Here is a 23,687-nt window from a genome sequence, read left to right as displayed (position 1 = left end):
ACCTTTACACCATAGCATGGGCAATGATCAACCACATTGTGGTAAATGTACTAGGAGAGATCGATTGGCGCTTACTCATAAAGAACTGAGCTCTCTGCGTTATTATTAACAAGGAATCATAATTGCCGAACAGCTCTGAATCCGCTCGGTGCCTCCAATGGTGCTTAGTATGATGAGCCATAAACAAGAGAAAACGAGAGCCGACAGATTGTAAGAAAAAGCACTACAAGAGACTATCGAAAAGGTCATCAATGGCATCCTTTTTCTTCTTCCTCTTCTTGTTTTTACTCTGTTTTACGGCGGTATCCGTGATTTTGTTCGATTTCTTCGGGCTGGACTTCAGGCATTCTTCTGCCTTTGAACAAGGCTTCTTTAGAAATCCTCCGAGACCTGACAAATTGTTATTTCGAGACAGAACCTCTCCGACATCTTCTGGACCGTCAATCCTAGCGTGTGAAGAAGCGGCCCTAGGGGTTTCTGTCTGAGCCGCAAACTTCATTTCTTTGTCAATTCCTGTGGATTTCGCAAGGCGAGCCAATGTGCCTAATAACACTGCCCCAAGAGTAGAAAACTGTCCATCGGCCACAACTGTCGAGAAAACCCTAATTTATCATTCATTAGTTATCGTGTTCACGTGATATGTCTTCTTTCATAGAACTCACAGATAACATCTTGGAAGAACATGGTTCGCAAGACACTGTATGTATAGATTAGGGGAGTCCGCCGCTCCGCTGGGTGATTGTATACAGTCAAGAGATCGCGCGAGGTTCCAGGTGGTACGCTTTAATAATGACAACCATTTCCACCATTTGGTTCTCTTATGTTGATTCTTATTGCGGTGGTATACCAATTTAAGTATGGAATGCTCAGCATAAATCTTCTCTGCATCCATTTCGATTATGCAACTTGACACAGTAGGTAACCTCACACACAGCTGAAGGGCATCAGACCAAACCCCCTTTCTTCGGGCCTTGCTCTTTTTGAGAGACCGGGTTTCGAAAGGTGGCAGATTATTTAGCTCGTGATGTTTGCAGTCATGGGCCAGCCCTTAAAGAGCAAATCAATTTTTTTTTTTTTTTTGGTTTTGTCCTTCGTTTTTGTATGTATGTTTTCTCCTTGGGATACCTACAGGGAGTGTGTTGTTGGACATAAGATTTTTAGCTCACGGGTAGTTTTCATTTATATTTATGGATTAAATACTCGGCGAATAAGTGCCGGTGGGGCACTGCTACTACAGTAAACCCCCGTTAGTTAACTAACGTAACCGGCAAGCAACCCGGTAGACCCTGTATTCCATATAAAATAGCATATTCTTAAATACCAATATCTCAACAAGTTTTTATTCTATCTATTTATAATTTTATTTATAGCCTATTATATACTACAAAAATAATCTATTAAACTTATAAATTCAGATATCCGATTGGATTGCTTATAACGGGGGTTTACTGTAGTAGAATCCTCTGTACCTGGATAAATGTACATACTCGGGAGAAATCCAATATCTTCGATATCCGAAGTCTAGACGCATCTCTGGCCAAGGCCATGTAATTAATACTATGTTTGGGCACGTCTCAATGTAAATACCTTGCTTAGCTGCACCTTGGTTTCGTAGATTTTCTGATTGGCCATGAATAAACTTTGCAACGTTCAAGGGCATGGGAAGGACCTGAATCTCTCAGAGAAAGGCTTCCAAGGGAGATAAAACCCAACATTCAGACTCAAACCGAGACACCACATCCTAGCCTACCAGGGCATAGAATGCTTTTCTCCTGCGGGTCAAAAACGTCGGTTGTCTCTCCAACTTTGTACTTAGAACAAGGATATGGGAAACATGTAAGACAAGTGAGACAAGTAAAGGGGAATAGAGGGGGATGATGATGTGGGATAGCCTGGAGAGTAATGATAATTCCCTTTTTTGCGCAACAGGCCGCAAATCAGACATATGCGAACAGATCTCCATACACATACTCACTTTCAACTAGTTCTTCTCCCTCTTCTTTTTTGCCTTTCCTACTCTCTCTCTCTCTCTCTCTCTCTCTCTTTTTTCTTTTTTTTTTTTATTTTTTCATTTTCCTTTCTTTTCTTCTTCTCTTCTCTTCTTATTTTCTTGTTTGTTTTCAATCACCAAGTAAGGGTGTACACTTCACAATAGCCCACTAACGAGTGTACCAAATCAAGAGGTCCTAGGACCACGGTCCATAGTCGGATCGTACCACATTTTCATGGCAGGGTAGGTGCAAGGGGCACTCCTTAGACCGCTGCCAGCACCAGAAGAATGCTTTGGGGTAAGCGTCCGAACATACACTATTTCTCGTTCTGCAGCAGTTGTTCCGCGGTCGAATTGCGAGCGACGGCGGCGCTGCTCATCCCGATATTGCTGACCGACTCGCGGAGCAAACAGACCTATGGAATATAACATCAGGTTAATGGCATTTTAATACTGCCGCCATGTATCATACTAACCGACATGCTCAGCATTCTCGATACTTCGACGCATTTTTGATGGATTATCTGGCCCTGGGAAGCGATCCTCAGTGCCAGCAAGAGGTCCACTACCGGTGTGAAAAATCTGGATCTCAGGTATCAGTTTCACTTTCTATGTCTCTAATCATACACCGCAAACCTTTGGGCGAAAGGACGGATGCTCGAGCATGACGGAGCTGTTCCGAAATTTTTGTACTAGACAATCCTTCCCTTGGATTGCTGTTTAAAGCTCAGATGACTATATACTCTCTGTAGATAACTCATGACTCACTGGCATATGATACCTCGGCAACTTTGTCGCTATTGAAGCAATTCCTGTAGGACCTCATTAGCACCGTGGCCCTCCTACTAGGTACTAGGGATTCGTGCCAGGTGCGCCCAGCTCGCATATTTACAAACTAGAAAACAGTAAGTGATTTGCACAAGATGCTCAAATCTCGTACGGCCTAGCACTGACATCGATAATATCAATCGGCTATTATAAAGTTAGAGATGTTAAATCATGCGTGGAGAGTATCGTAAATGTCTTACATCCTCAAAATTTATGAAGGCATACCCGACGCTAGAATAACCTTTGTCAGTGTGGCAGAATACAAGGTTGCATGGCTGAGGTCTAACATACTTGCAGTTATTCGCAAAGTCTTCATTTAGAAGTCAGCTCGTTTTGCAAAAAGTCATGCGCTAGCCATGATCTCTTACCAATACGTAAGTACATAAAGTCATACTTTCCACGGCTTGTTTCATCAACAATAGCCTTGAGCATAGTCTAGTCATATTAGACTGCAGATTTGCCTCGCTAAGCTCGTTCACTTTGAGCTTACCTGATCGATTTTATTCGGAATATTGCGAAGCATTATCTACTCACACCACTATGGTTATGCAATGAACATCAAAATAGTTCAGGGTTGATACATACCGTAGTCCGGACATCAAGACCAAGGCGAATACGTTCGATATCCACCGCGTTCTGGTTACTTACGCGCAATTCGGGGAATAGGCCTATGTCACGGCGGGGAGAAAGCAAGACTCCTTCACCTGCCCTAGACATCCAATCCATGAGGCCAGCGTGCTCACCAGGAGGTACTGTCGAGCGTCCGGTAGGGCTGAGCTCCATAAATGGGGAGCGGTTCGGACGGCTCGGAGTCCAAGCGACATTCTTGGGGCACGGTGTTTCATATCGGAATAACCCATCTCTTGCAGGAGACGGACTAGGAAGGGGATGACGTGGCTTGTCCTCAATATCTGGCTTGAAAGACGAAACCTCAAGAATACACTCCTTTTGAGATAGCGTTAGTTCTTCTCGTTCTCACAATTGGGATGCGTTAGCTCACCTCGACCGAGCTTCCATTGAGTGTAGTCATGACATTTTCTGCATCCCGGGTATTAAAGAACTCGAGATGGAACTCGCTAATGTCCTCTTGACCAGTGGGCAAGGGAGTGAAGGCTTTCATGTCACCGAAAGTTGTGACGATCGTTTCGATTGAGTGAGTGACCGTATGCTGATTCAAGGTAGGGTTTCGAGAATCATAATAGACAGTCACTAGTAACTGGCCTTCATAATCAGAAACATCGGACAGAAGGGACGGCTCTGTATGCTGTACATATTCCTTGGCTGTAAGAGGGAACACGCGCCATTCAGGTCGAAGAAGTCGGACCTTCTCAATCGCCTTCTTTGCTTCACGGCTATCAGTAAAAGAAACGTATACCTTCCCCATGGAGCTAAGCTCTGTGAGTACAGGGCCTTTAAGAGTAGCAAATTCACGCCGCTTCTCCAGGTTAGCAACGATCTCTCTTCGCTCGGCTGCTGGGCTGTTTTCACCAACTTACGTTAAAAAACCCAGCTAGCGCCATGTAAGTAAGGTTAGTCGGGACATTCTCAATAACAAGAGCACGACTGCGCCGCTCGGAATCAAACTTCTCGATGACTGCGCCTGACGGTAGGCTCCTAAACCCTCGAGCACTTCCAATGGTTCCGTAGTTTAATGAACCCTGGTCAAAAGGGTTCACAAGCCCGCTACATATTCTATTTACTTCGGCAATGGAGTCGACAGCCAAATAGTTGGCACTGGAGAGGGCACGGGTCATGGACTGGGCCAGGTTGCCGTTAGCCACAGTGTCTACCATTCCAACCGGCGTAAAAGCTGCTGCAGTCGGTGAAAGTTGCACTCTGGATGTACTTGTCGGCACCAGGAATGGATCGGATGCGGCCCTAGGTAGGTTAGTAACTCTAGTCCAATGACTATGACCGATCTCTACTTGCATAGAGTACAGTTTCCGGAGCCCTGCGTCGCTTACTGGACCATAGGCACTGGACCCATGGCAGCCTTTGGATCGGACATCCTCCGGCGAAAAAGCCGTGAGTTTAGTATCAGGGGATCCATTTGGAGAAGCTATCCCACTTGTGGAGCAAGGGCTACTCATACCACGAGGAGACTCGTTTGCATTCATCTCACGCGGCTATCGCTGTAAAATATCTTATATCTCTTTTCTTTTTTTGAAGACACACTTGATCTGACACAATATGTGATTGAATAGGCAAATAACAACAAAGAACAATGATATCGATCTGTAACCTTGTTACGTGAGATGGGATGTGTAAGGCATTGAAAAGAAGTACTTAGACAGAGGTGGCAGGAAGGCAAACACAAAATTGCACCCTGTCTCCAAGAGAAACAGCTAAGGAGTACTAGAGGGTAGAATGACGACAGAACATATGTTAGAGGAAATCAAGTATGGGAAAGCCAGCCAGCAGCTCACAGTATTAATTTGGTAGTACGGTGCATGTACTAGTATCTTTGATTACATAGATAGCCAGTGCAAACCGCTAGTATTCAGCAGACACTATGCGTAGAATAGGTTTGTACAGGCTACGGTATAAAGATGGGAAACAGCAATTTAGCCCCGGTATAATGGCCAATGATAGGAAGCGAGTGATTCATGCACTCTCATATCAGGCTTGCTATCCTAATGCAAGTTTAGCTTGGTAGTGTGAGTTAACAATTCATTAAAGGCAAATCTTAATACACACCTACTACACAGTCTGATATACACCAGAAAAGGCAAAAGCCTGTATTATAGAGGTGAGGGCATCTTTTACTTAGAGAAACAATCCCTCTCACCTCCTTCTCGGAGTATATACAACATGGCCTTCTGAACCTCAGGCTGGAGAGTGAGAATACCAAAAGAAATCAAGTGAAAAGAAGGCCTGAGAAGAAGTGTGGTTGAAATATTGCAAAAAGTGATCTATATACAAATTCTGTGGCCATCTGATTGTATTGGCTCACAATCTTCTTTCTTCTGTGAATATGTTGGTGGTAGTTCTTCGTTTCAATTGAGCGGGGGAGAAATACTGTTCATTTATATGGAACAGTACAGAAAGGTCACAGCTATAATAGCTAGTTATATAGTAAGGAGGGGCTGAGGGATGTAGTGGGAATAATAAGAAAAAGGGCACTAGATATTTGATGTACTACTAGTACTACTCCGTACTCCATAGTCGTACCACATTTATGTATGTACCGTACCACCGAGTTTACTCTTTGCAGTCTGTATTATGTCAGTTAGCTCAGGCCCTCTGGGTTTTATGCAGCGGCTGCTTATATAAATAGATTATGTCTATAAAAATATACCTACTTTGCAGCTTTTCTCCCAGAGAGCCTGAGTTCAGATAGTCGCGAATTTCTAAAATTATGCTAAAAATTGATTAAAAATTATAGATTTAAGAATTTATAGTACTCTATATTTTAATAATTATATGGATTCAGACTTTCAGAGAGATTTAGGATTTTAATTTTAGATATAGCCATATTCTATGTCCGATAATGAAAAAAATAGATGTAAATTTCTAGATTTACTATAGAAGTATATATATAACAAAAATATCTCTTAATTCTCGATCTATTTGTAAAAGATACAGCCAGGGTTCTATATTCCACAAGACCAGAAGATCATATAATTCGAGATCAATGATCCTGAATGCCCTGGAGTCACCTATATACTAGTAGTATACCGCCATTGCAACCGCCGTTACACTATTAAGTATACGGAGTAGACGAAGTCAGAATGCTCAAGCGGTCAAAATTGGCAGAATTAGTAAAAATAAAAATTCTAAAAATTAGAGATTTCTCTGATTTTTAAACTGCTACTGATAGAATTAAATTTTAGTATAGTAAATCAGTAGTATCCAGATTAATAGTATTTAATCTGTACATTAAAAGGATATAAAAATTATAATAATAAAGCTTTTTTAAAAATAAGAAATATAGTATTGAAATTAGTAGATTTTTGACTACCAAAAAAAATAATGTTTAAGATGAACTACTAGTACTATCTGAACTCGGATCCTCTGATAAGGAAAGAAAGATCTGCTCTCTGATTAGCTTATATAAGCTTAGATTTACATAATTTAGAGCTAAGCCTAATACAGGCCTTTTCCTTGTCAGAAGGTCTGAGCCTGCTGAGATAAAGTCTGTACAGCACTTACAGTGGGATGCCAAAAGTTTGAAACTATCCGCTTGACCGCCTAACATACCGCTATATTTCAGCCCTATCAAATTCAGTGCTTGAGCCTACACACCTCTATCTACACATTAAATTATAGCTTCTAGAGAGGATATAGATATAAGTTATTGAGTTAGATAGCTGGTATAGTAATTATTAAGACCTAGGGAGGGAGTTTGCGAGATTTCTGCCACACAGAATAGTAAAATTAGGAAAGCGGTTAAACTGGGCAATAAATGGATGGTTTCAAACTTTTGACATCCCACTGTAGAACTTCGAAAACAGTAAGGTATGGAGACTTGACGGGAGTAATTACACTATACCACAAACGGTAAGGCTAGGTTATTCCCAGGTACTAGCTAGGACAAGCAAGGTAGTATCCACATGCCTTGTCTTGATAGGTATAGTAAATTACAGACAGAAGTACCAAAAGTACAGCCAGCAATTCAGTTAGGTTATCTGCAATGAAGCAATCCTATACTGCTGTCATTCACTTCTCTGCACATTACTTTCCACCAATACTTCAAAAATTTGACACCTAAATTAAGCTATCATCATGCCTTCTACGGTTTCTTCTCGCAATGAATCTGCATATGTCTTGAATCAGGTCAGAGTCAGAAAAAGAAAGTTGGTGACTACTCTAATTTGTCTTGACTTGTCAGATCATTATATCACCTTCAGATACAGATTATCTTGACCAGTTGATTCCTTCAATAAAGGAATATAGCGTGGGAAATCGAACTCCTCAGTTACTACAGTCTTTGTCTAGGTTTGCTAGCGATAAGGAAGCTGAAATAGAAACTATCTGCAACACCAATCACCAAGAATTCGTCACATCTGTCAATCAACTCCTCCGTATTAGGGAAGGTACTGTGAGCCTAACAGCCGAAATTTTGGACCTAAATCAATCGATTCAAGCTAGTACTGAAAAGCTAGCTGAGCAGAAGAAAGCTCTAGTTGAATCACGGAGCCACCGTCAAAATATTGATGAAACCTCCCGTGCTATTCAGGATTGCCTGGAGGTTCTCCGCCTCGCAAACCAAATTCATGATTTATTAGCAAGGAAAAACCATTATGCTGCCCTTCGAGCCCTTGATGAGCTCCAAAATGTCCACCTCAAGGGCGTGACCAAGTACAAAATTGCAGACATGATTCAGCGCTCAGTACCAGCTACTCAAAAGGCCATAGCTGAGGCAGTGATGTCTGATCTAAACACTTGGCTGTACAGAATCCGCGAGATGTCACAGTATTTGGGGGAAATCGCCTTGTATCATACAGATCTCCGTAAAACTAGGCAGAAAGAAAGGGCCGACATGACACCATATCTTGGTCATTTTAAACTAAATTCCGCAATCGAGCTTGTTTCTGATGAACATGAGGAATATGACCTCCTGCAAAACGACGAACTACAAGTCGATTTCACACCGCTGTTTGAATGCTTACACATTCACCAGTCTCTTGGACATATGGATAAGTTCAGGATTGAGTATGCCAATACACGTCGTCGACAAAAGGAGCTATTGATACCTGTATCAATAACTCTCGTTGATGAGGATGGCGCAAGTCTACATAATCTTCTTGAAGAAATGGCTGGGTTTGCGATTGTTGAACGATCTACAATGAAGAGAGTGCCGGACTTGCGATCTCCAGTCGATGTGAGCATCATCCTTTATACATGCCTTCTGAGTTAAAAGTAACAAGCTTTAATAGGTAGATGAACTCTGGGATTCTATGTGCCAAACAGCTGTGAACCTGATATTGAAGGCTCTCCCCGAAGTCGATAATGCCGAGAGTTTGCTGAAGATTAAGAATCTTATTGCACTGTTCATGCAAACAATGAATGTCTGCCATCCTTCTGACTCATTCACCCCACTAACTGCTGATACTGACTTTATTGAATGTAGAGCTGGGGTTTCCCTGTTGGTGTCTTTGATAACTTCTTGCTCACTCTCTTCAAAAAGTATGCCGAATTGCTCAAGAAGAGGTTTAGTGACGACTTTCAAGAGGTATGTTCTTCCACCTTAAATACCTGTCGCTGTACTAAATTCATCGAAGATTGTGTCCACAGATGATTATATGCCTATGCCCATCCAGACGCCGGAGGAGTTTGACAAAGTACTCAATGTTAGCTGGTACACACCTGAGAAGCCACGGGAAGTGCAAACGTACATTGATATACATGGTCCTCACTATTTTTGATTCATTGACACTAACTCGTTATTCCAGTTTCCCATGTGTCTTGCCATTTTCTCAGATGTATCCCTTATGTTGCATTGACATTCGGAATTTCCTGAATCAATTCTATTTCTTTGCCAACGACGATTTCTCCCACTCAAATGTCATCGACGAATCTCTTAAAGATGTAAGTCTAACATGGGTAAGCGCCGCAAATGATGCTCACTAAACATGGCTAGGCACTCGATGAACTTCTTTCAAGCAAAGTTTGTGATACGTTGGTTGAGCGCCTTGCTTCTCAGTATTTGGGGCAGATCGTTCAGATACTCATTAATCTGGAGCATTTTGAACTCGCTTGTCATGAACTCGAAAACCTCCTTGCAGCAGCGAGGTCGCATAATTCCACGGGTGGTCCCATCACTCTCAAAGCCACCGAAAAGTTCAGGAGCAATAAAAAGGCGGCGGAGAAGCGTATCTTTGAGGTGGTCAACTCCAAGCTTGACGACCTTATTGAAACCGCGGAATATGACTGGGTGGCCCCAGTTCCGCCTACAGAACCGAGCAACTACATGCAAACTCTAACTCGGTTCTTATCCAATATAATGAATTCGACATTGCTCGGGCTTCCCACTGAGATTAAGGAGCTTATTTACTTTGATGCTCTTAGCCATGCAGCAAATATGATTCTTGTACGCACTTGAGAAAACCTGGATCATAGTCCTGGGCTCTGCTAACCTTTCGTCTTAGGCGCTCCCCCTTGCCGCAGATGTAAAGAAGATCAACCCGAATGGTGTCATGGCCCTTGCAAAGGACGTTGAATATCTCTATCACTTTGTCGATAGTCTTGGTGTGCCTATCCTTCGGGAAAACCTCGATGAACTTCAGCAAACTGTCCAGTTGATGCAGGCGGATAATACTGATGAGTTCTATGATATTTCTACTCGGAATAAGAAGTATGGCCGCGTGGACGCCATCAACGGCCCAGTCCTACTGGAAAAGTATGTTTTCACAGAACCCATAATAGCCGGACATACTAACCTATGGAAGGGTGATTCGCTCTATTCAAAGTCCCGTGAAGACTGACAAATTTACGACACTTTCTTCGAGATTCGGAAAGAAATCCTAGACAGGGCCGTGACACTGTTTGTGTAAACTTCTTATTAAAGCACGCGCAGGATGTAGGATAGAAGGAAATGTAAACACATAACACATTTCTCAACGAGTATTGAAGATGAAATCATTTATGGTGCATTTGGACTCTGACTACACCAAATAATTACGTTACCATGTCCTTTCCACCAGTTAGACTGATAGACATCACCAGCCAGCCTATCACTAAAAGAAGAACTCCATTATGAAGATCAAAGCCCAAGTCTCGCAAATAAGGAACTACAAAAAGCCAACTGGGTAATGTACGATCGTAATGCGCACCCGATCACTTTAAGCCAGAATTTATGATTAGCCGGACATAATTCGACAAGCAAAGATAACTCTGCGGTGAATTATCCCACAGAAATGTGAAAATGAGATGGTCTTGGACATACCTGCTGCGGTGGTAAGTGCGGGTAAGCGGCATACATTCCTTCAAACATTTGAGATTGCGGCTGACCATATGCTGCAGTCGGATCTGATTGCACAGGTCCCGCGTACATAGCTGGTTGACGATATTCTTGGTCTTGTAGACCATGCTGACCCAAGCTGTAGTCAGGTGGTGCCATGTGATGTGAGGGGTGCTGCACTCCGTGTTGAGATGGCGGAAGTTGTCCTGCAGCGCCTGCAGGCCCAGGTGGCCCAGATGGTGCACCTGCTGCCTGACTCGATCGCTTTGCGTGCGACGTGGCCTCCTCACGGGGAACTATGTCAATGAGAAAATCGAACATGTCAGATTTTGAGAGAGCTGCAGCAATATCTGATCTCTGCAGAGTGCGCCGCTTGTTGTCCTCGGCATGTATCCAAGCTCGCATAGTCAGCTCGGTAATGAAAATATCACAACCTTTAGCAAAGAGAATTGGTGCCTCGGCTGAAATCATTTTCACCTCTGGATCAGCTTTCATGACCTTCTTGATACGCGCTAATGGCAATTGATGGATTTTATAATCATGGTTGTCTGATTCGAGATGGTTGATGATATGTTGCCAATACGTTGTCAGAATATCACGAGCCGTGCCTTGCAAGCCTTGGTTGACCTGGTCCACATCAGTACTCTTTTCGGAACCATCTACCTGAATGAAATAATACCCACATTCGCCCAAGTACCCGTATAAAGCTCAGCTACGGGCGCATATCCCTGTGCGGAAAGCTAATACACGACGAGTCAGGCAACTACAGACTTGATGAGTGCATCTATGATCCTCGTAGGCAGAACATACCGCTGCGCTGGCACCTGAATATCCATGTTAGCCTGGTGTTTGCTAGGGCGCCTTTTGAAACAGAGTAAAGGGAAATGTCCTCAAGGAGAGAAGAAGAGGGAAATATAGACCCGTAGGTTTTGAGGGATGATTACCATAGTGTCCACCGTTCCTAGTATCATAGACAGGTTGCTGTCTGCCCTGCTGCTGGCTAGCACCTTGGGCGGTTTGGTCCATGGTTACAGAATCTTGGGTAGAACGTTTGGTCGGCCACAAGCATGCACTAATGATATATTCCGGACTATGTGGTATCGGATATGGTGGTAGGTCTGCTTTCGTGAGATTGTAGAGCCAACGGCTATAACGATGAACAGATGGAATTCGAAATCTGCTGCAGAGTTTTAGCCAACTAGAATATTTATTCCGTAGTTTCGGAGAGGCTATATAGGAGAGGAGCAATCGAATGAATCAGAAGAGGCGGCTGCTGGGTGGTCCTGTTGCTACGGATTGGGGCAACAAGATGGGTTGCGCGCGGTACTGTCCAACGAGTCGCCTGAGCAGCGGAAAGTAGCGCGTAGGCAAGCGCCCGCCAAGCGTGACGTCTTGCGAAGTAGTACCGAATCCGTCACCAACGATAACTTGAAAAACAGCAACTAGGAAGGGAAAACACAATAGATAAATCAGTTGCTGCCCTACATTTTTTCTCTGCATAGAGAACTGTTAATCGGTAGTGGTACAGTTTAACTCTTATTCTAGCGGCCTGCCCAAAGTATTGAGGATTAACAATTTGATCTTGCATATTGAACCAATATTTGTAGTGTATTATGGCTCTACCACTGCAGTCACAGACCACTATACTTACCATACAGTATGGTCTATCGTGTGAAGATATGGCGCAAATTATATATACATATGTATGGAGCACCCCGTATATTAAGAACATACATATCATCTCCTATTCCTGAATGCCAAGAGTCGTTTAACGTGGGTATCTATAACTTAGGTTAAACGACTGTAAATATATATGTAAATAATGTTGGCTCCAATACTCCATTCTTGCCTCTACACACGATATATAAGAGTGAACAAAGACTGGATTCTATCCCTGCAAGAGGCCAGAAGGATAGAAGATATCCCTTAGATCTAGCTCCAAGTGACATAAAAGAGCGCCTAGCATGGAAGAGACATGGAAGGCTGATGACAACTTGATTTGCTCTGCTCTTATGCTCTATGGATTAGAAAAACTGGAGGTCATTTGCCCCTCCCCCGTACTCAAGACCACCAGCAAGTTCCAGCTACCATAAGTCAATCATGGATAGGTAATTGAGGCGCTTACCTAGTTAGTGCTAGGTTGGTTTTCTACCGGAGTAGCCCCACAAAAGAAAATTTGCAAACAATTGGAGACTAGTCAGCTACCGCCTATATAAGTACCCTTGGAAAATTCCAGTCTCTTATTTTCTTTTTCTATTTTATTTCTTCTCCTTTCAAAGCCCACGTAACTAGCAGCTCATTTGTTTTTCACACACTCCTTCCAGGACTGGAGGACATGACTCAAACAATATGTGGCGAAGTTGGAGCCAACAACTGTCATGATGAAGTTGATATCACAGACCGTGATATCGAGGAGCTGCTTTTTGAGGCGGAAGGCCGACTACGTGCTCAAGATGTGATTTCCACTAACCTCCCTGACACCAGAGAGGTATCTGGTGATCAGCCGCAGCACACTTCGTTAAGGTACGTAGAGCTTACTAGAGCAGTTCTTGAGCACCTCACAAACAACCATCATGTGGCTCAGAATCACAGCTGATATTTAAGAAAAGTATCCCTATGTTATCCTCGGATCGTTCTCTGCAGCCTTACCTCCTGCAGAAGGAGGATTTTGCGACGGTCGATACCACACGCGTCCTAAAAAACGCGCAGGATACATATAATGGCCCTGGCTACAAAGAGCCCAAACAACCGAAAGCGAAGAAGGTAAAACACCCCAATTTTCATTAATCCCTATTGCTGTTGCCATGAGGAAAATTATCCCTTCGCTTAAGCGCTTGATACAGCTTCAACAGTCCGTACTGGGCTGCGCTGTACCAATGAGAGCCAAATTTTCATAGTTACTCTGAGCATTCTTGTCAAACAACTGTCACTATAAATCATTCAGGCTAGGTTAGGAGTTAACAATATGTCTGTATAGGATAAACCTACGGCTGGAAGCAACTGGTTCGACCTTCCCCAGACAGAATTGACACCAGAATTCAAAAGGGATTTACAACTTCTCAGAATGCGGTCGGTACTAGATCCTAAAAGACACTACAAGAAAGAAAATGGCAAAGCACAGCCACCTAAGTATTCTCAAGTGGGGACCATTATTGAAGGTTCAACTGAGTTTTTCAGTGGTCGCATTTCTAAGAAAGATCGCAAGAGGACTTTCGTGGAAGAAGTACTAGACCAAGAGAGACACAACAGGCGGTTTGAGTCTAAATACAGAGAAATACAGACCAGCAAGCAGAGCGGCAAGAAATCCTTTTACAAACATCTGCAAGCCAAGAGGGGCTTAAAAGGCAAGTGACAAAACTGATGCCAGTCTTACATGGATAGCCCTCGAAACCATGATAGTGTAAGAATATCTCTTGAACTATTCTTGGCATGCTTCTAGGCTTGGCTAAATGAACGGTTCGCGATGAATTCGGCGATGCTGGGCAATTGCCCGCCATCTCACTCCGAGCCATTCAAAGTACAATTGCACATACTAATCGCTCTTGTATGCGCCCAATATGGTTCGCAGTACAACTCTCTGGTAGGCGTTAGTTTCAAGCATGATCAGGGTATCATCTGGGTGCGGACCTGCATATCAATGGCTGCTGAACGACCAGCCTCGAGAACTTCCTCATGGTTTGCTTTGCCCTCCTGCAAGATAGCACCCAGCTCTTCGACGCCCTTACCCTGTAAAAGAGGATCGTCTCCACGAGGAACGGGAGAGAGAACAGCACAGTTTGTTACCAGACTAAGTGCTAAGACTCTAATGCCACAGTGTCTGGCGACAACAATTTCTGGTACAGTTGACATGCCAACCACATCTGCGCCGAGTTTGTGAAGCATGCGGCATTCGGCCCTAGTCTCGTAACTGGGTTGCTTTAGAAAACAATGCCTTGCAATTGTACAACCTCACTACTTACCTGGGTCCTCCAACGAAAGCATACACCCCTTCATGCAGCCTTCGCTGGCTTTCTGCCTGCATCACCTCCCCCCAAGCTGTATGTACGTGACGTCGAAGCTCGAGGTCGTAAGCATCTGACAAAGGGGGAAAGCGAGGGCCGAACTCTTCGGCGTTCGGCCCTCGGAGTGGATGAGTGCCTGCCAAACCGGCCAGGAAGATATGCTAAATTCTTATGTTAAATGGAATTTGGAAGGTTGGGAACTAGCGAACAAACAACTCACATCGTTCAATAATACAATGTCGCCGACCGCATACTCTGAATTCAACCCCCCCGCAGCATTAGTCACTATTAAATATGGTTATTAGCCAAATTGCATATACCAAATGAATTCAAACTTACACACTAGAGTATCAACCCCCAAAAATTTGAAAACTCGAACAGGGAATGTCACTTGGTTGATGGAATGACCCTCGTAGTAGCTTTGGTGCGTTTGTAAGTTGGCTTGCTTTTCTCATGCCTTTGGCCGGGAAACTTACTGGGCACGCCCAACCATCAAAACAACAGGTACCTGCTCATCCAGAAGGCCGAAAATAAGTTTTCCTGCATGTCCGGGAACTATCAAGTGAATGAATATGTTGAACTCAATGTAGAGCATGCCTGTTGCTTACCTGTTAGATGTGGGAAATGTGGGATAGAAGAATAATCAAACTCTGCCCGTGGCTCATCACAGATAGTATTTGCCAGGCCCCCAAACCAGAGCCACACACAATTGCAACTTTAGGATTTTGTAAAGAGACCGGTAAATTTTCCCTAAGGAACGAAAACGCCTCGTGGACTCGTTCAGGTGAGCACGAGTCTCCTGATGGGCAAATCATCTTCGGTCAAACACACAGCAAGTCCAGAATCTTCATCTGTCAAATCTATCATGGAGCTAGGTACGGAATAGAAAAATTGGGTGGTGACCAGTGCCAAGAAGTGGTGGCGTACCAATCATGCAAGTAACTGGTGTGACATGATTTATCTTTCCTCTCCTCCCTTCACTACTAGTATTTCTCTCTCCCTTCCTCCCTATACCCTCTCTATATTAGTTTTTTTTAATTTTTTAGTAATTTTTAACCTCCCATTTTCGACCCTTCAAACGCAAATATTGCCTTAGGCATCAGTTTTAGGTACCAGTTCGTGGTACATACAAAGAAAGGCGGTAAGCAGACAAGCGAATCATGATAGTAGCCTGGAATCCCAAAAATCAGATGGAAGGCTAGCCACAATACACTATTGTAGCAGCATCTTTCCTAACACTTCATGCTAATCATAATCAGATTCTCTACTTTTACTTCTCGCTCGATGTACTGAAATGTCTTTGCTCTTCAACCCACGTCTGCTGACCAGGGCTGGCAAGCAATCGCTGGTATTACTTGTTTCATCTAGTACATCCTGAGTGACAATGCTAATAATTTCTACTTAGTTCGCTGTGCCCGCTCGCAGCATCACTTTGTCAAGTAGCCCAGGTGTTATCGATAATTCAAGCTCCAACGTACCTCAGAGCATAGCTGGAATTTCACCACTGCAAGTGGCTTCTGTATAGTATTTGACGCAAGCTCGGGCTGACTTTCGGCTGCCTCTAGCTCAACGAAACGGGACCAACATCCTGCATCATGTACCAAAAACTGGTCAGTCATCACAAGCTCTTTTTAATGATCAATCATTAGGATAGAAGTGTGCTTACCCTTCCAATAGGGCCGAGCGCCTGGACGGTATCAACTGTAAATCCCGGCTGCCTCGAAGCGTGCAAGCGGTGTATTTGCGGCCTCTCCGAAGGAAAGCCGAATACGGATTGCCTGTTTGTGATCTTCAACTTCGGTCGTATAGTGTTCGGAATGTGGAGTTCTTCGCTGATTTCGCCGTGCGTGCTGCCTACTACTTAAAACTTCCTGTCTCTGGTCCTGTGCCTCTACCACGCATCGTTGAACGTTGGACATTCCCTCGAAGCAATTTCGTGCACAAGAAAAGCCAGGAAAACTTCGAACGGATTACTCTTCGTCGACTGATTCAAATCAAGGATGGCAACCCTCAGGCTGTACAGACGTGGTTGGCATTCTTAAGAAAGCATGCTTTCTATGGAGTGGGCATGAAAGCTAACGTTTGGGAAAACGAGAGTCTTGGTATGCTAGAACCTTTTTGTCTTTTACTCCGTATCACCCTAGAGTTTAGTAACTAACCCATGTCTACAGATGTGTTCAAGAATATAGATAACGCGGCCCCTGAAGTTGAACGGTCCTTTGACCCTCATCTATCACACTTCGGTCAACGGAGTGGTGAAGGGGCGCAGAGTTCGATACACGATCTTCTGAGTGACATGCGACTTCCGAAGCACAGAAGTCCATTAAGCAGCGTCCGCAAGGGCTAAATTTAAGCCAATGGCTCCCTGTATACTTTGCCATTGAGTGCTTCTCACGTCAAATCTCTGTATTTCTATTTTTAGCCTTATATATTAGTTAGATAAGTTTAGCACGACAAGAGTTCTCAATCCATATTGTATCATTCAACACGACAGGGTTACCTAGATCACAGTTTGAGTAATATAAACATCGGATTCATATAAGGTGGTAATGGCAACGCCGTACTGAAGGACGCATCGAGTCACGTGTCCAGCACATACAACGGACGGCTGTTTTTAAGGGAATGTGGGACAATTGCGCACCAATGCATTCGATTCTCTGCCATTTCTCCAAGGTAGCCGCTAGACATGCATGTCAGCCGCTATGCATCATACGCCCCAACCACTCACAGGGCAACAAATGCCCTCTTGCAGTCAAGGGATATCAAGTTCAAGATGACAGGCCATCTACGAAGATGGGGCAGCTCAGTCACAGCGCAGCTATCACCAATATCATCTAGTCAGATTATATTTTCTGGGATTCAGCCAACTGGTGTGCCACACTTGGGGAATTATCTGGGTGCTTTGCGTGAATGGGTCAGGCTACAAGATAATGCTACCGAGGGGACGAGGTTATTCTACTCCGTCGTCGACTTGCATGCCTTAACTATACCACAAGACAGTTGTCAGTTGAAGAAGTGGCGGAGGGAGGCGTTTGCGACATTGCTCGCTGTAGGCTTGAACCCCGATCGCTCAACCATTTTTTACCAGTCGGCTGTACGTTCTAGTCAATTGAAACTCGATGCTCTTCACTTCTATCCAAGCGCACCCATTAACTATGGCCAGGTTCCTGCGCATACTGAACTATATTGGATCCTCAGTACGGTAGCTTCTATGGGATACCTATCACGGATGACTCAATGGAAGGTGAGCAATAGTGAACAATAAAAAATCAGGCGCAATTTGTCTTAGAAAGCAAACAGATGTAAATGCCAGACATGGATCTTGAGATTGACTACATATAGAGCAAGTTGCAACTACCAGAAAACACAAACCTGGAGCATTCAGCTGCCAGGTCTAAGCTGCGGCTTGGCTTATTCTCTTACCCTGTATTGCAGGCAGCGGACATCTTATTACACAGGTTCGGTAGCTAATTATAAGGGGTGAAGCTGTACTGACACAAGCTAGGGCTACTCATGTTCCTGTTGGGGAGGATCAAAGACAGCACATTGAATTTTCCAGGTATACTGCTAATAGTTTCAACCACCTCTACGGCCATATCTTCCCATCTCCAGAGGCACTCATCTGTAAGCCCCCTATTCACTATTCAAAAATGGACCTTAGAACTGCGCTGACTTATACAGCACCTGCGAAGCGAGTTATGTCCCTCAAAGAGCCCACCTTGAAAATGTCCAAGTCGCATGCCGACAGCCGATCGAGGATCCTCCTTACTGATTCATCTGATGATATTCACAGGAAAGTTAGAGCTGCTCTAACTGACTCGGACGCAAGCATAACCTATGATCCTGTCCGCCGGCCTGGCGTGTCTAATCTCATAGAAATTCTAAGCCACTTGGATGGAAGATCGTGCGACGACTTATCTTTAGAGTACAAATCGGCGAGCCTTCGAGCTCTGAAAGAAGACCTGGCAGGTCGAATCTCAGGTCACCTGCAAGGAATAAGAGAGCGGTACTATTCGCTCATGGAAGACAGCTCTGGTTATCTGGATACTGTCACAGAGCAAGGTGCCCAGGTTGCACGTGCCAATGCCGATGTGACTATGAGACAGGTTAGGAAAGCCATGGGGCTGTAGGGGCTATTCATCCTTTCTATTAAGGTATCCATGACCACTCTATCTTCATGGCCTTTGCTATCCCCAATGAGCAGTGAATGGTCCCGATTAAGGAGATAGGGCCAGCGTTTGCATATACGTGAACACCATGTATCTATACTGTATTATAGTTCTTTCAGACTCTCCCTAAACCTTACATGGTATAATAAATCGGCCATATAAAATGTAAGCGTCGGAGTTATCATTTGACGTACTTTTCTGCTACTTTTATGTCAAAATCAATTGTTGTTGCCTAAGATAGGCAACACAATAACATACGTGGCACAAATCGAATGATAATACATAAAGGGTCTCATCCGTAGACAGGGCACTACCTACCGCCTATCTATCTAGATTAAATACCGACAAAATAAAGCCTCTGTATGAATATCATAAATCATGATATGATATATGATATGCGGTAGGTACGTGACCTGTCTACGAGACCGTTCCAGTACTATGTAGAAAGAAACTTTGGTTAGTAGTACGGTGTTCGTCAGTACTTGCGGTGTGGTATAGAGTAATGTTGCTTGATTTTTGGTACGCAGTAGAGCCCACCTAAAGGTCCCGAGGCCTCCGATAACCACCACGGGTTGGAGCCAGCCGATTCTCCGGTAATACCGCCGCCAGATGTACTCAGTACCGGAAGCCCTACGTCAGCCGGCTTTCTCTTAGGCTTTCCACGCTATACCACGCAGAAGCTAGAATGTACCTAAAACAACCAATAGTATCTACGCAGTAGTATTTCCGGAGTAAGCCTTAGTCGGATTACTACGTACCGGTTAGAGTATTTTGTAGCCTAGCGCTTCTGCAGGAGGCAGTGAGGCACAGTAGTAGACAGAAACTTAGTATTATTAGTACTAGTACATGATGAATGATGATGATGATGATGACGACTACAAGCATCGCATTCGCATAGTCCCATTGGACTAACGATTGCAAGCCCCACTCCGACTTTTGCCGAGGCGGTCTGAGTGGAGTCTTGCGCGATGTATACTCCGGATAGTCAAGCAATCAACAGTACTAGACCGCATGCAGCGTACGACATCAGTTCCAAAGATTAGTGCTTTCCGTTACCATACAAGAACGCAGCAATGTCCCTATCAGCAGTTGTACATAAGAGCTTTCTTCTAGGCTGTCGAAACCTTCTCTTTTCTCAAAGTCTTTTTGCCCATTTTGATTCCCTTGTCCCAACGTGAGATTGATTAGTGTCTACAAAAGGTACGGTGGGCCGGAAGAGCTTTGCGCTCATTTGCCAGCTCGGTGGCCTTGGTGAGTCCTGATTTATGCAACAAGGCCTGGGGCCTTCTTTCATAGGATCTGAGTCAAAGAAAGAAAGAATAAGGGAAATCACACGATGCAAAAGTCATGGCTTGTGTTGCTCGCTGCTTGCCTTGGCTTGCAAGGGACATCAGCACTAACACTCCACCGAAGAGAGTTACCGGCTGTTGTGGCTTTGGATGTCAAGCGGAATAATGCCGTCGACCCTGTGGCTAGAGATCGGATGAGACGGAAGCGCGACAAGACCGTTGAGCAGAATCTTGACAATGAGGTATGTCAGCCAGGCCGTTAAATCCATGTGTGGTCACTAATTCACCCATAGGAAACGTTATATTTCTGTAACATAACTCTAGGCACTCCAAAGCAAAGCCTACGGTTAGTTCTCGATACAGGAAGCAGTGATCTTTGGTGCAATGCAGCGAATTCTACGCTTTGCTCATCTAGAGATAAACCGTGCAATGCCTCAGGGTCTTACGATCCAAGTTCATCTTCGTCATATACTTATGTATCTTCGGACTTCAACATATCGTACGCTGACGGCACTGGAGCTGCCGGTGATTATGTTACTGACACTATCCACATTGGAGGTGCTACGGTCAAGGACTTTCAGTTTGGGGTGGGTTACTCGTCTAGCTCCGCCGGTACGTTGATGCCGTCCTTCTTCACAGTATTTAACCGAACTTGTGTTGTTGACTAACTTTCCTCTTCCCAGAGGGTGTTTTGGGAATAGGATATACAACGAACGAAGTCCAGGTTGGCCGACTCGGTAAAAGTGCCTACGCAAATCTTCCTCAGGCCATGGTAAAAAACGGTCTAATCCAGTCAAATGCTTATAGCCTTTGGCTCAATGACCTGGGAGCAGATACTGGCTCGATTTTGTTTGGGGGCGTTAATACGGAGAAATATCATGGGGAACTACAAACTTTGCCGATTCAGACCGTCAATGGGGTCTATTCGGAGTTTATAATCGCACTAACTGGTGTCTCATTGAGCTCGGCATCAAGTCACCATAATTATTCATCTTCTGATGCTCTCCCAGCCGCAGTCCTGCTTGACTCGGGAAGCTCTCTGACCTATCTTCCAAATTCCATTGTGCAGAACATCTATGATGATCTGGGTGTCACATACGAGTCATCCAGCGGTGTTGGTTACGTGCCATGTAGCCTGGCACAACAAGATATTAATGTGACCTACACTTTTTCGTCACCTGCTATTACAGTTAGGATTGATGAGCTCGTTCTAAATGCGGGTGATTTGCGATTCCGAAATGGCGCACGTGCATGCATTTTTGGCATTGTACCAGCTGGAGATAGCACTGCTGTTCTGGGGGATACATTTCTACGCAGTGCTTATGTTGTATATGATCTATCCAACAATGAAATTTCCCTCGCCAATACCAATTTCAACTCTACCCAGGATAATATCTTGGAAATTGGAACCGGCGACGATTCTGTTCCTGGAGCCACCCAAGTTTCAAATCCCGTCACATCTGTGGTGGCCGATGGATCTGGGGCCAGGATCGGGGGTCCAACTGGTGAGATCTTTACTGATCTACCTTCAGCAACAAGTACCGGCGGCGCTGCGACGCCAACAAATGCTCCGAAGCACTTGGTCTTTGGCGCAGCGGCAATTGGATATATGCTCGCTTTTTGATGTAGATGAATATTCACCGGCAAATATCTTATGTCTATGCTTAACTTTCTGCTTGCTAAAGCCTAATGGCTACATGCTACATGGTGATACCCTAGATACTAGCTTGCTTACTACTTATTTTGCCCATTTTCTTTTTTCTTTTCATTTTCTTTCTAGATCCTCTCGTTTCTTATGATCTTTGCTGTCGACTTCTTTTCCCTGATAGGGCTGACGATTCGCCTGCATCTATTTCATGGCTATCTATATATATATTGAAACATTCCGTACATGCCTGGTCTACTCCGTATATATAGTTACTGCTCTGCGCTGTAGTCAAGGTTCCACGGGCTTTGTGCTTCATTTATTCCCCACTTTTCCACGTTTGACCCCCCCTAGCTGTCTTCTCACCCCAAGGACAAAACTTTGTTAACAAAGACCTATACGGACCTCACGAAAGGATCATGTGCCAATGCCGCGTATTTCTAACCTAGCCATCCTAAGGGCCTATCAGCGGAATCCACTCCTTCCATTATTGCTCCGAGAATGCCGATCGCATGACTCTGCAAAAAATGAACTTCGCTGGCTCCAGGAGAGGGCCAGTCGCACTATTACGTCCAAACAGGCTGCACGGTCTACGCTTGCCCCCTTGGGGTGGAGAAGGCTCCTTAGATCCATGTGCCATACTCGATCGAAAGGAATGCCCCTGCAGTATATTCTAGGCGATCAACCCTTCGGCGAACTCAACATCCTGTGTGAAAAGGGTGTGCTGATTCCAAGGTACACCCCACTTGCCTGTTTTGCTATAATGATATTTCCAGCAAAACCTTGATATATCTAATACGTCTATCTTCAAAGCAGGGCAGAGACAGAGACATTCACTATACAAACGGCCAAATTGATCTTGAACAATATTCAGAGGCACGGGCGTCATGAATTTGGCCAACAGCAATGTTCCTTCCGCATAGTTGACCTCTGTACAGGTAGTGGCTGCATAGCGCTGCTCCTGCATGCACTCCTTGCCCCTCATATCTGTCGGCTTTCGATTCTTGGGATTGATATTAGCCCTGCGGCCATTGGGTTAGCCAACAAGAACCTTGCGCGCAATGTTCAGCAAGGTCTGCTTTCAAATCGTGCTATAGCCGAGGTTTCTTTCCAGCGCGGCAATGTTCTCACCCATGACAGCACTGGGCTTCCTTCGGCAATGGAAGTGCTGCGCAATTACCAAGGACTTCCCTTTGATAAGGAGCCAAAATGTGATGTGCTCATTTCAAACCCGCCATATATATCCCCTGAATCATTTCGTGACGGTACTACCTCACGTAGTGTCCGGGTTTTTGAGCCAAAGCTTGCATTGGTTCCTCCGCTCGGAGACCCTACTAGCGGATTAGGACTCAGTAGACAGGAAGATCTTTTCTACTATCACATCATTTTGCTATCATTTCAGATTCGGACGAAGCTTGCAGTGCTCGAGTGCGGCGACCGCTCACAGGCTAGGCGGGTAGCTGCTATTGTCAAAACATTGTCCAGCGACTATCGGCTGAATGCCCTGTCCATCGAGATCTGGTCTAGTTCTGGGGCATGTATTAGTGACGAAATATCTTCGGAGAATGAACCCTGTGCAGTTGTTCTCCATAATTGGGCAGTATGTTCCTAGGACGTTCTTGTAGTATATGATCGAGTAATGTTACGACTGGGAAGTCGAAACTTAAGGGTATCAAGATATGATATATCAATAAACGTTTTGTGTTAAATATTTATTATGATATGTTATATTTATTTTTTTAATTTGTTTAATTATAGTATTATATATAAGGACAAGCTGTATTCCCTCGCTTTGCTCGGGCGGCTTGATGTTTGACTTAGTAATAACTAACATATCTGTAAAGAAAAAAGTTTCTATTATT

General features: G+C 44.3%; 8 protein-coding genes across 8 annotated transcripts; 4 read left to right on the top strand and 4 right to left on the bottom strand.

The window, feature by feature from the left end:
• Positions 1 to 223: 223 nt before the first annotated feature.
• On the bottom strand, positions 224 to 684 carry ABOM_008745 (uncharacterized protein; the record flags this gene model as incomplete). The annotated part of the gene is made up of 2 exons (XM_022535874.1): positions 224 to 588; positions 663 to 684. The coding sequence occupies 2 exons, from the start codon at positions 682 to 684 to the stop codon at positions 224 to 226; spliced, it is 387 nt and encodes a 128-aa protein (XP_022385304.1).
• Positions 685 to 2,176: 1,492 nt separating this feature from the next.
• ABOM_008744 (putative meiosis protein MEI2) lies at positions 2,177 to 4,935 on the bottom strand (the record flags this gene model as incomplete). Its single annotated transcript, XM_022535873.1, has 13 exons — positions 2,177 to 2,406; positions 2,467 to 2,572; positions 2,627 to 2,706; positions 2,759 to 2,802; positions 2,931 to 2,962; positions 3,019 to 3,049; positions 3,110 to 3,128; positions 3,187 to 3,253; positions 3,309 to 3,344; positions 3,404 to 3,763; positions 3,819 to 4,253; positions 4,315 to 4,696; positions 4,757 to 4,935. The coding sequence occupies 13 exons, from the start codon at positions 4,933 to 4,935 to the stop codon at positions 2,177 to 2,179; spliced, it is 2,001 nt and encodes a 666-aa protein (XP_022385303.1).
• Positions 4,936 to 7,543: 2,608 nt separating this feature from the next.
• ABOM_008743 (Rab GTPase-binding exocyst subunit SEC15) lies at positions 7,544 to 10,288 on the top strand (the record flags this gene model as incomplete). Its single annotated transcript, XM_022535872.1, has 9 exons — positions 7,544 to 7,594; positions 7,650 to 8,642; positions 8,698 to 8,829; positions 8,892 to 8,993; positions 9,043 to 9,152; positions 9,214 to 9,349; positions 9,402 to 9,851; positions 9,910 to 10,160; positions 10,210 to 10,288. 9 exons carry the CDS (start codon positions 7,544 to 7,546, stop codon positions 10,286 to 10,288), a joined length of 2,304 nt encoding a protein of 767 aa, XP_022385310.1.
• Positions 10,289 to 10,664: 376 nt separating this feature from the next.
• Positions 10,665 to 11,792, bottom strand: hapE (CCAAT-binding factor complex subunit HapE; the record flags this gene model as incomplete). Its single annotated transcript, XM_022535871.1, has 3 exons — positions 10,665 to 11,384; positions 11,493 to 11,545; positions 11,666 to 11,792. Coding segments are annotated over 3 exons (900 nt in total), but the record flags the coding sequence as incomplete, so codon positions are not given.
• Positions 11,793 to 14,324: 2,532 nt separating this feature from the next.
• ABOM_008741 (purine-nucleoside phosphorylase) lies at positions 14,325 to 15,317 on the bottom strand (the record flags this gene model as incomplete). The annotated part of the gene is made up of 5 exons (XM_022535870.1): positions 14,325 to 14,628; positions 14,681 to 14,883; positions 14,943 to 15,007; positions 15,062 to 15,141; positions 15,199 to 15,317. The coding sequence occupies 5 exons, from the start codon at positions 15,315 to 15,317 to the stop codon at positions 14,325 to 14,327; spliced, it is 771 nt and encodes a 256-aa protein (XP_022385308.1).
• Positions 15,318 to 16,016: 699 nt separating this feature from the next.
• ABOM_008740 (mitochondrial 37S ribosomal protein uS10m) lies at positions 16,017 to 17,069 on the top strand (the record flags this gene model as incomplete). The annotated part of the gene is made up of 5 exons (XM_022535869.1): positions 16,017 to 16,070; positions 16,128 to 16,246; positions 16,288 to 16,332; positions 16,400 to 16,824; positions 16,894 to 17,069. 5 exons carry the CDS (start codon positions 16,017 to 16,019, stop codon positions 17,067 to 17,069), a joined length of 819 nt encoding a protein of 272 aa, XP_022385307.1.
• Positions 17,070 to 17,495: 426 nt separating this feature from the next.
• On the top strand, positions 17,496 to 21,804 carry ABOM_008739 (uncharacterized protein; the record flags this gene model as incomplete). Its single annotated transcript, XM_022535868.1, has 7 exons — positions 17,496 to 17,966; positions 18,065 to 18,180; positions 18,228 to 18,346; positions 18,404 to 18,848; positions 20,305 to 20,422; positions 20,474 to 20,792; positions 20,864 to 21,804. 7 exons carry the CDS (start codon positions 17,496 to 17,498, stop codon positions 21,802 to 21,804), a joined length of 2,529 nt encoding a protein of 842 aa, XP_022385280.1.
• Positions 21,805 to 22,480: 676 nt separating this feature from the next.
• On the top strand, positions 22,481 to 23,437 carry ABOM_008738 (uncharacterized protein; the record flags this gene model as incomplete). Its single annotated transcript, XM_022535867.1, has 2 exons — positions 22,481 to 22,560; positions 22,642 to 23,437. 2 exons carry the CDS (start codon positions 22,481 to 22,483, stop codon positions 23,435 to 23,437), a joined length of 876 nt encoding a protein of 291 aa, XP_022385281.1.
• Positions 23,438 to 23,687: the final 250 nt, after the last annotated feature.

Source organism: Aspergillus bombycis (genome assembly GCF_001792695.1).
Source record: "Aspergillus bombycis strain NRRL26010 chromosome Unknown contig00108, whole genome shotgun sequence".
In the NCBI taxonomy this organism is placed as follows: Eukaryota; Fungi; Ascomycota; class Eurotiomycetes; order Eurotiales; family Aspergillaceae; genus Aspergillus; species Aspergillus bombycis.
Note: the sequence above shows the minus strand (reverse complement) of the source record. Positions and strands in the feature narration are given on the sequence as shown.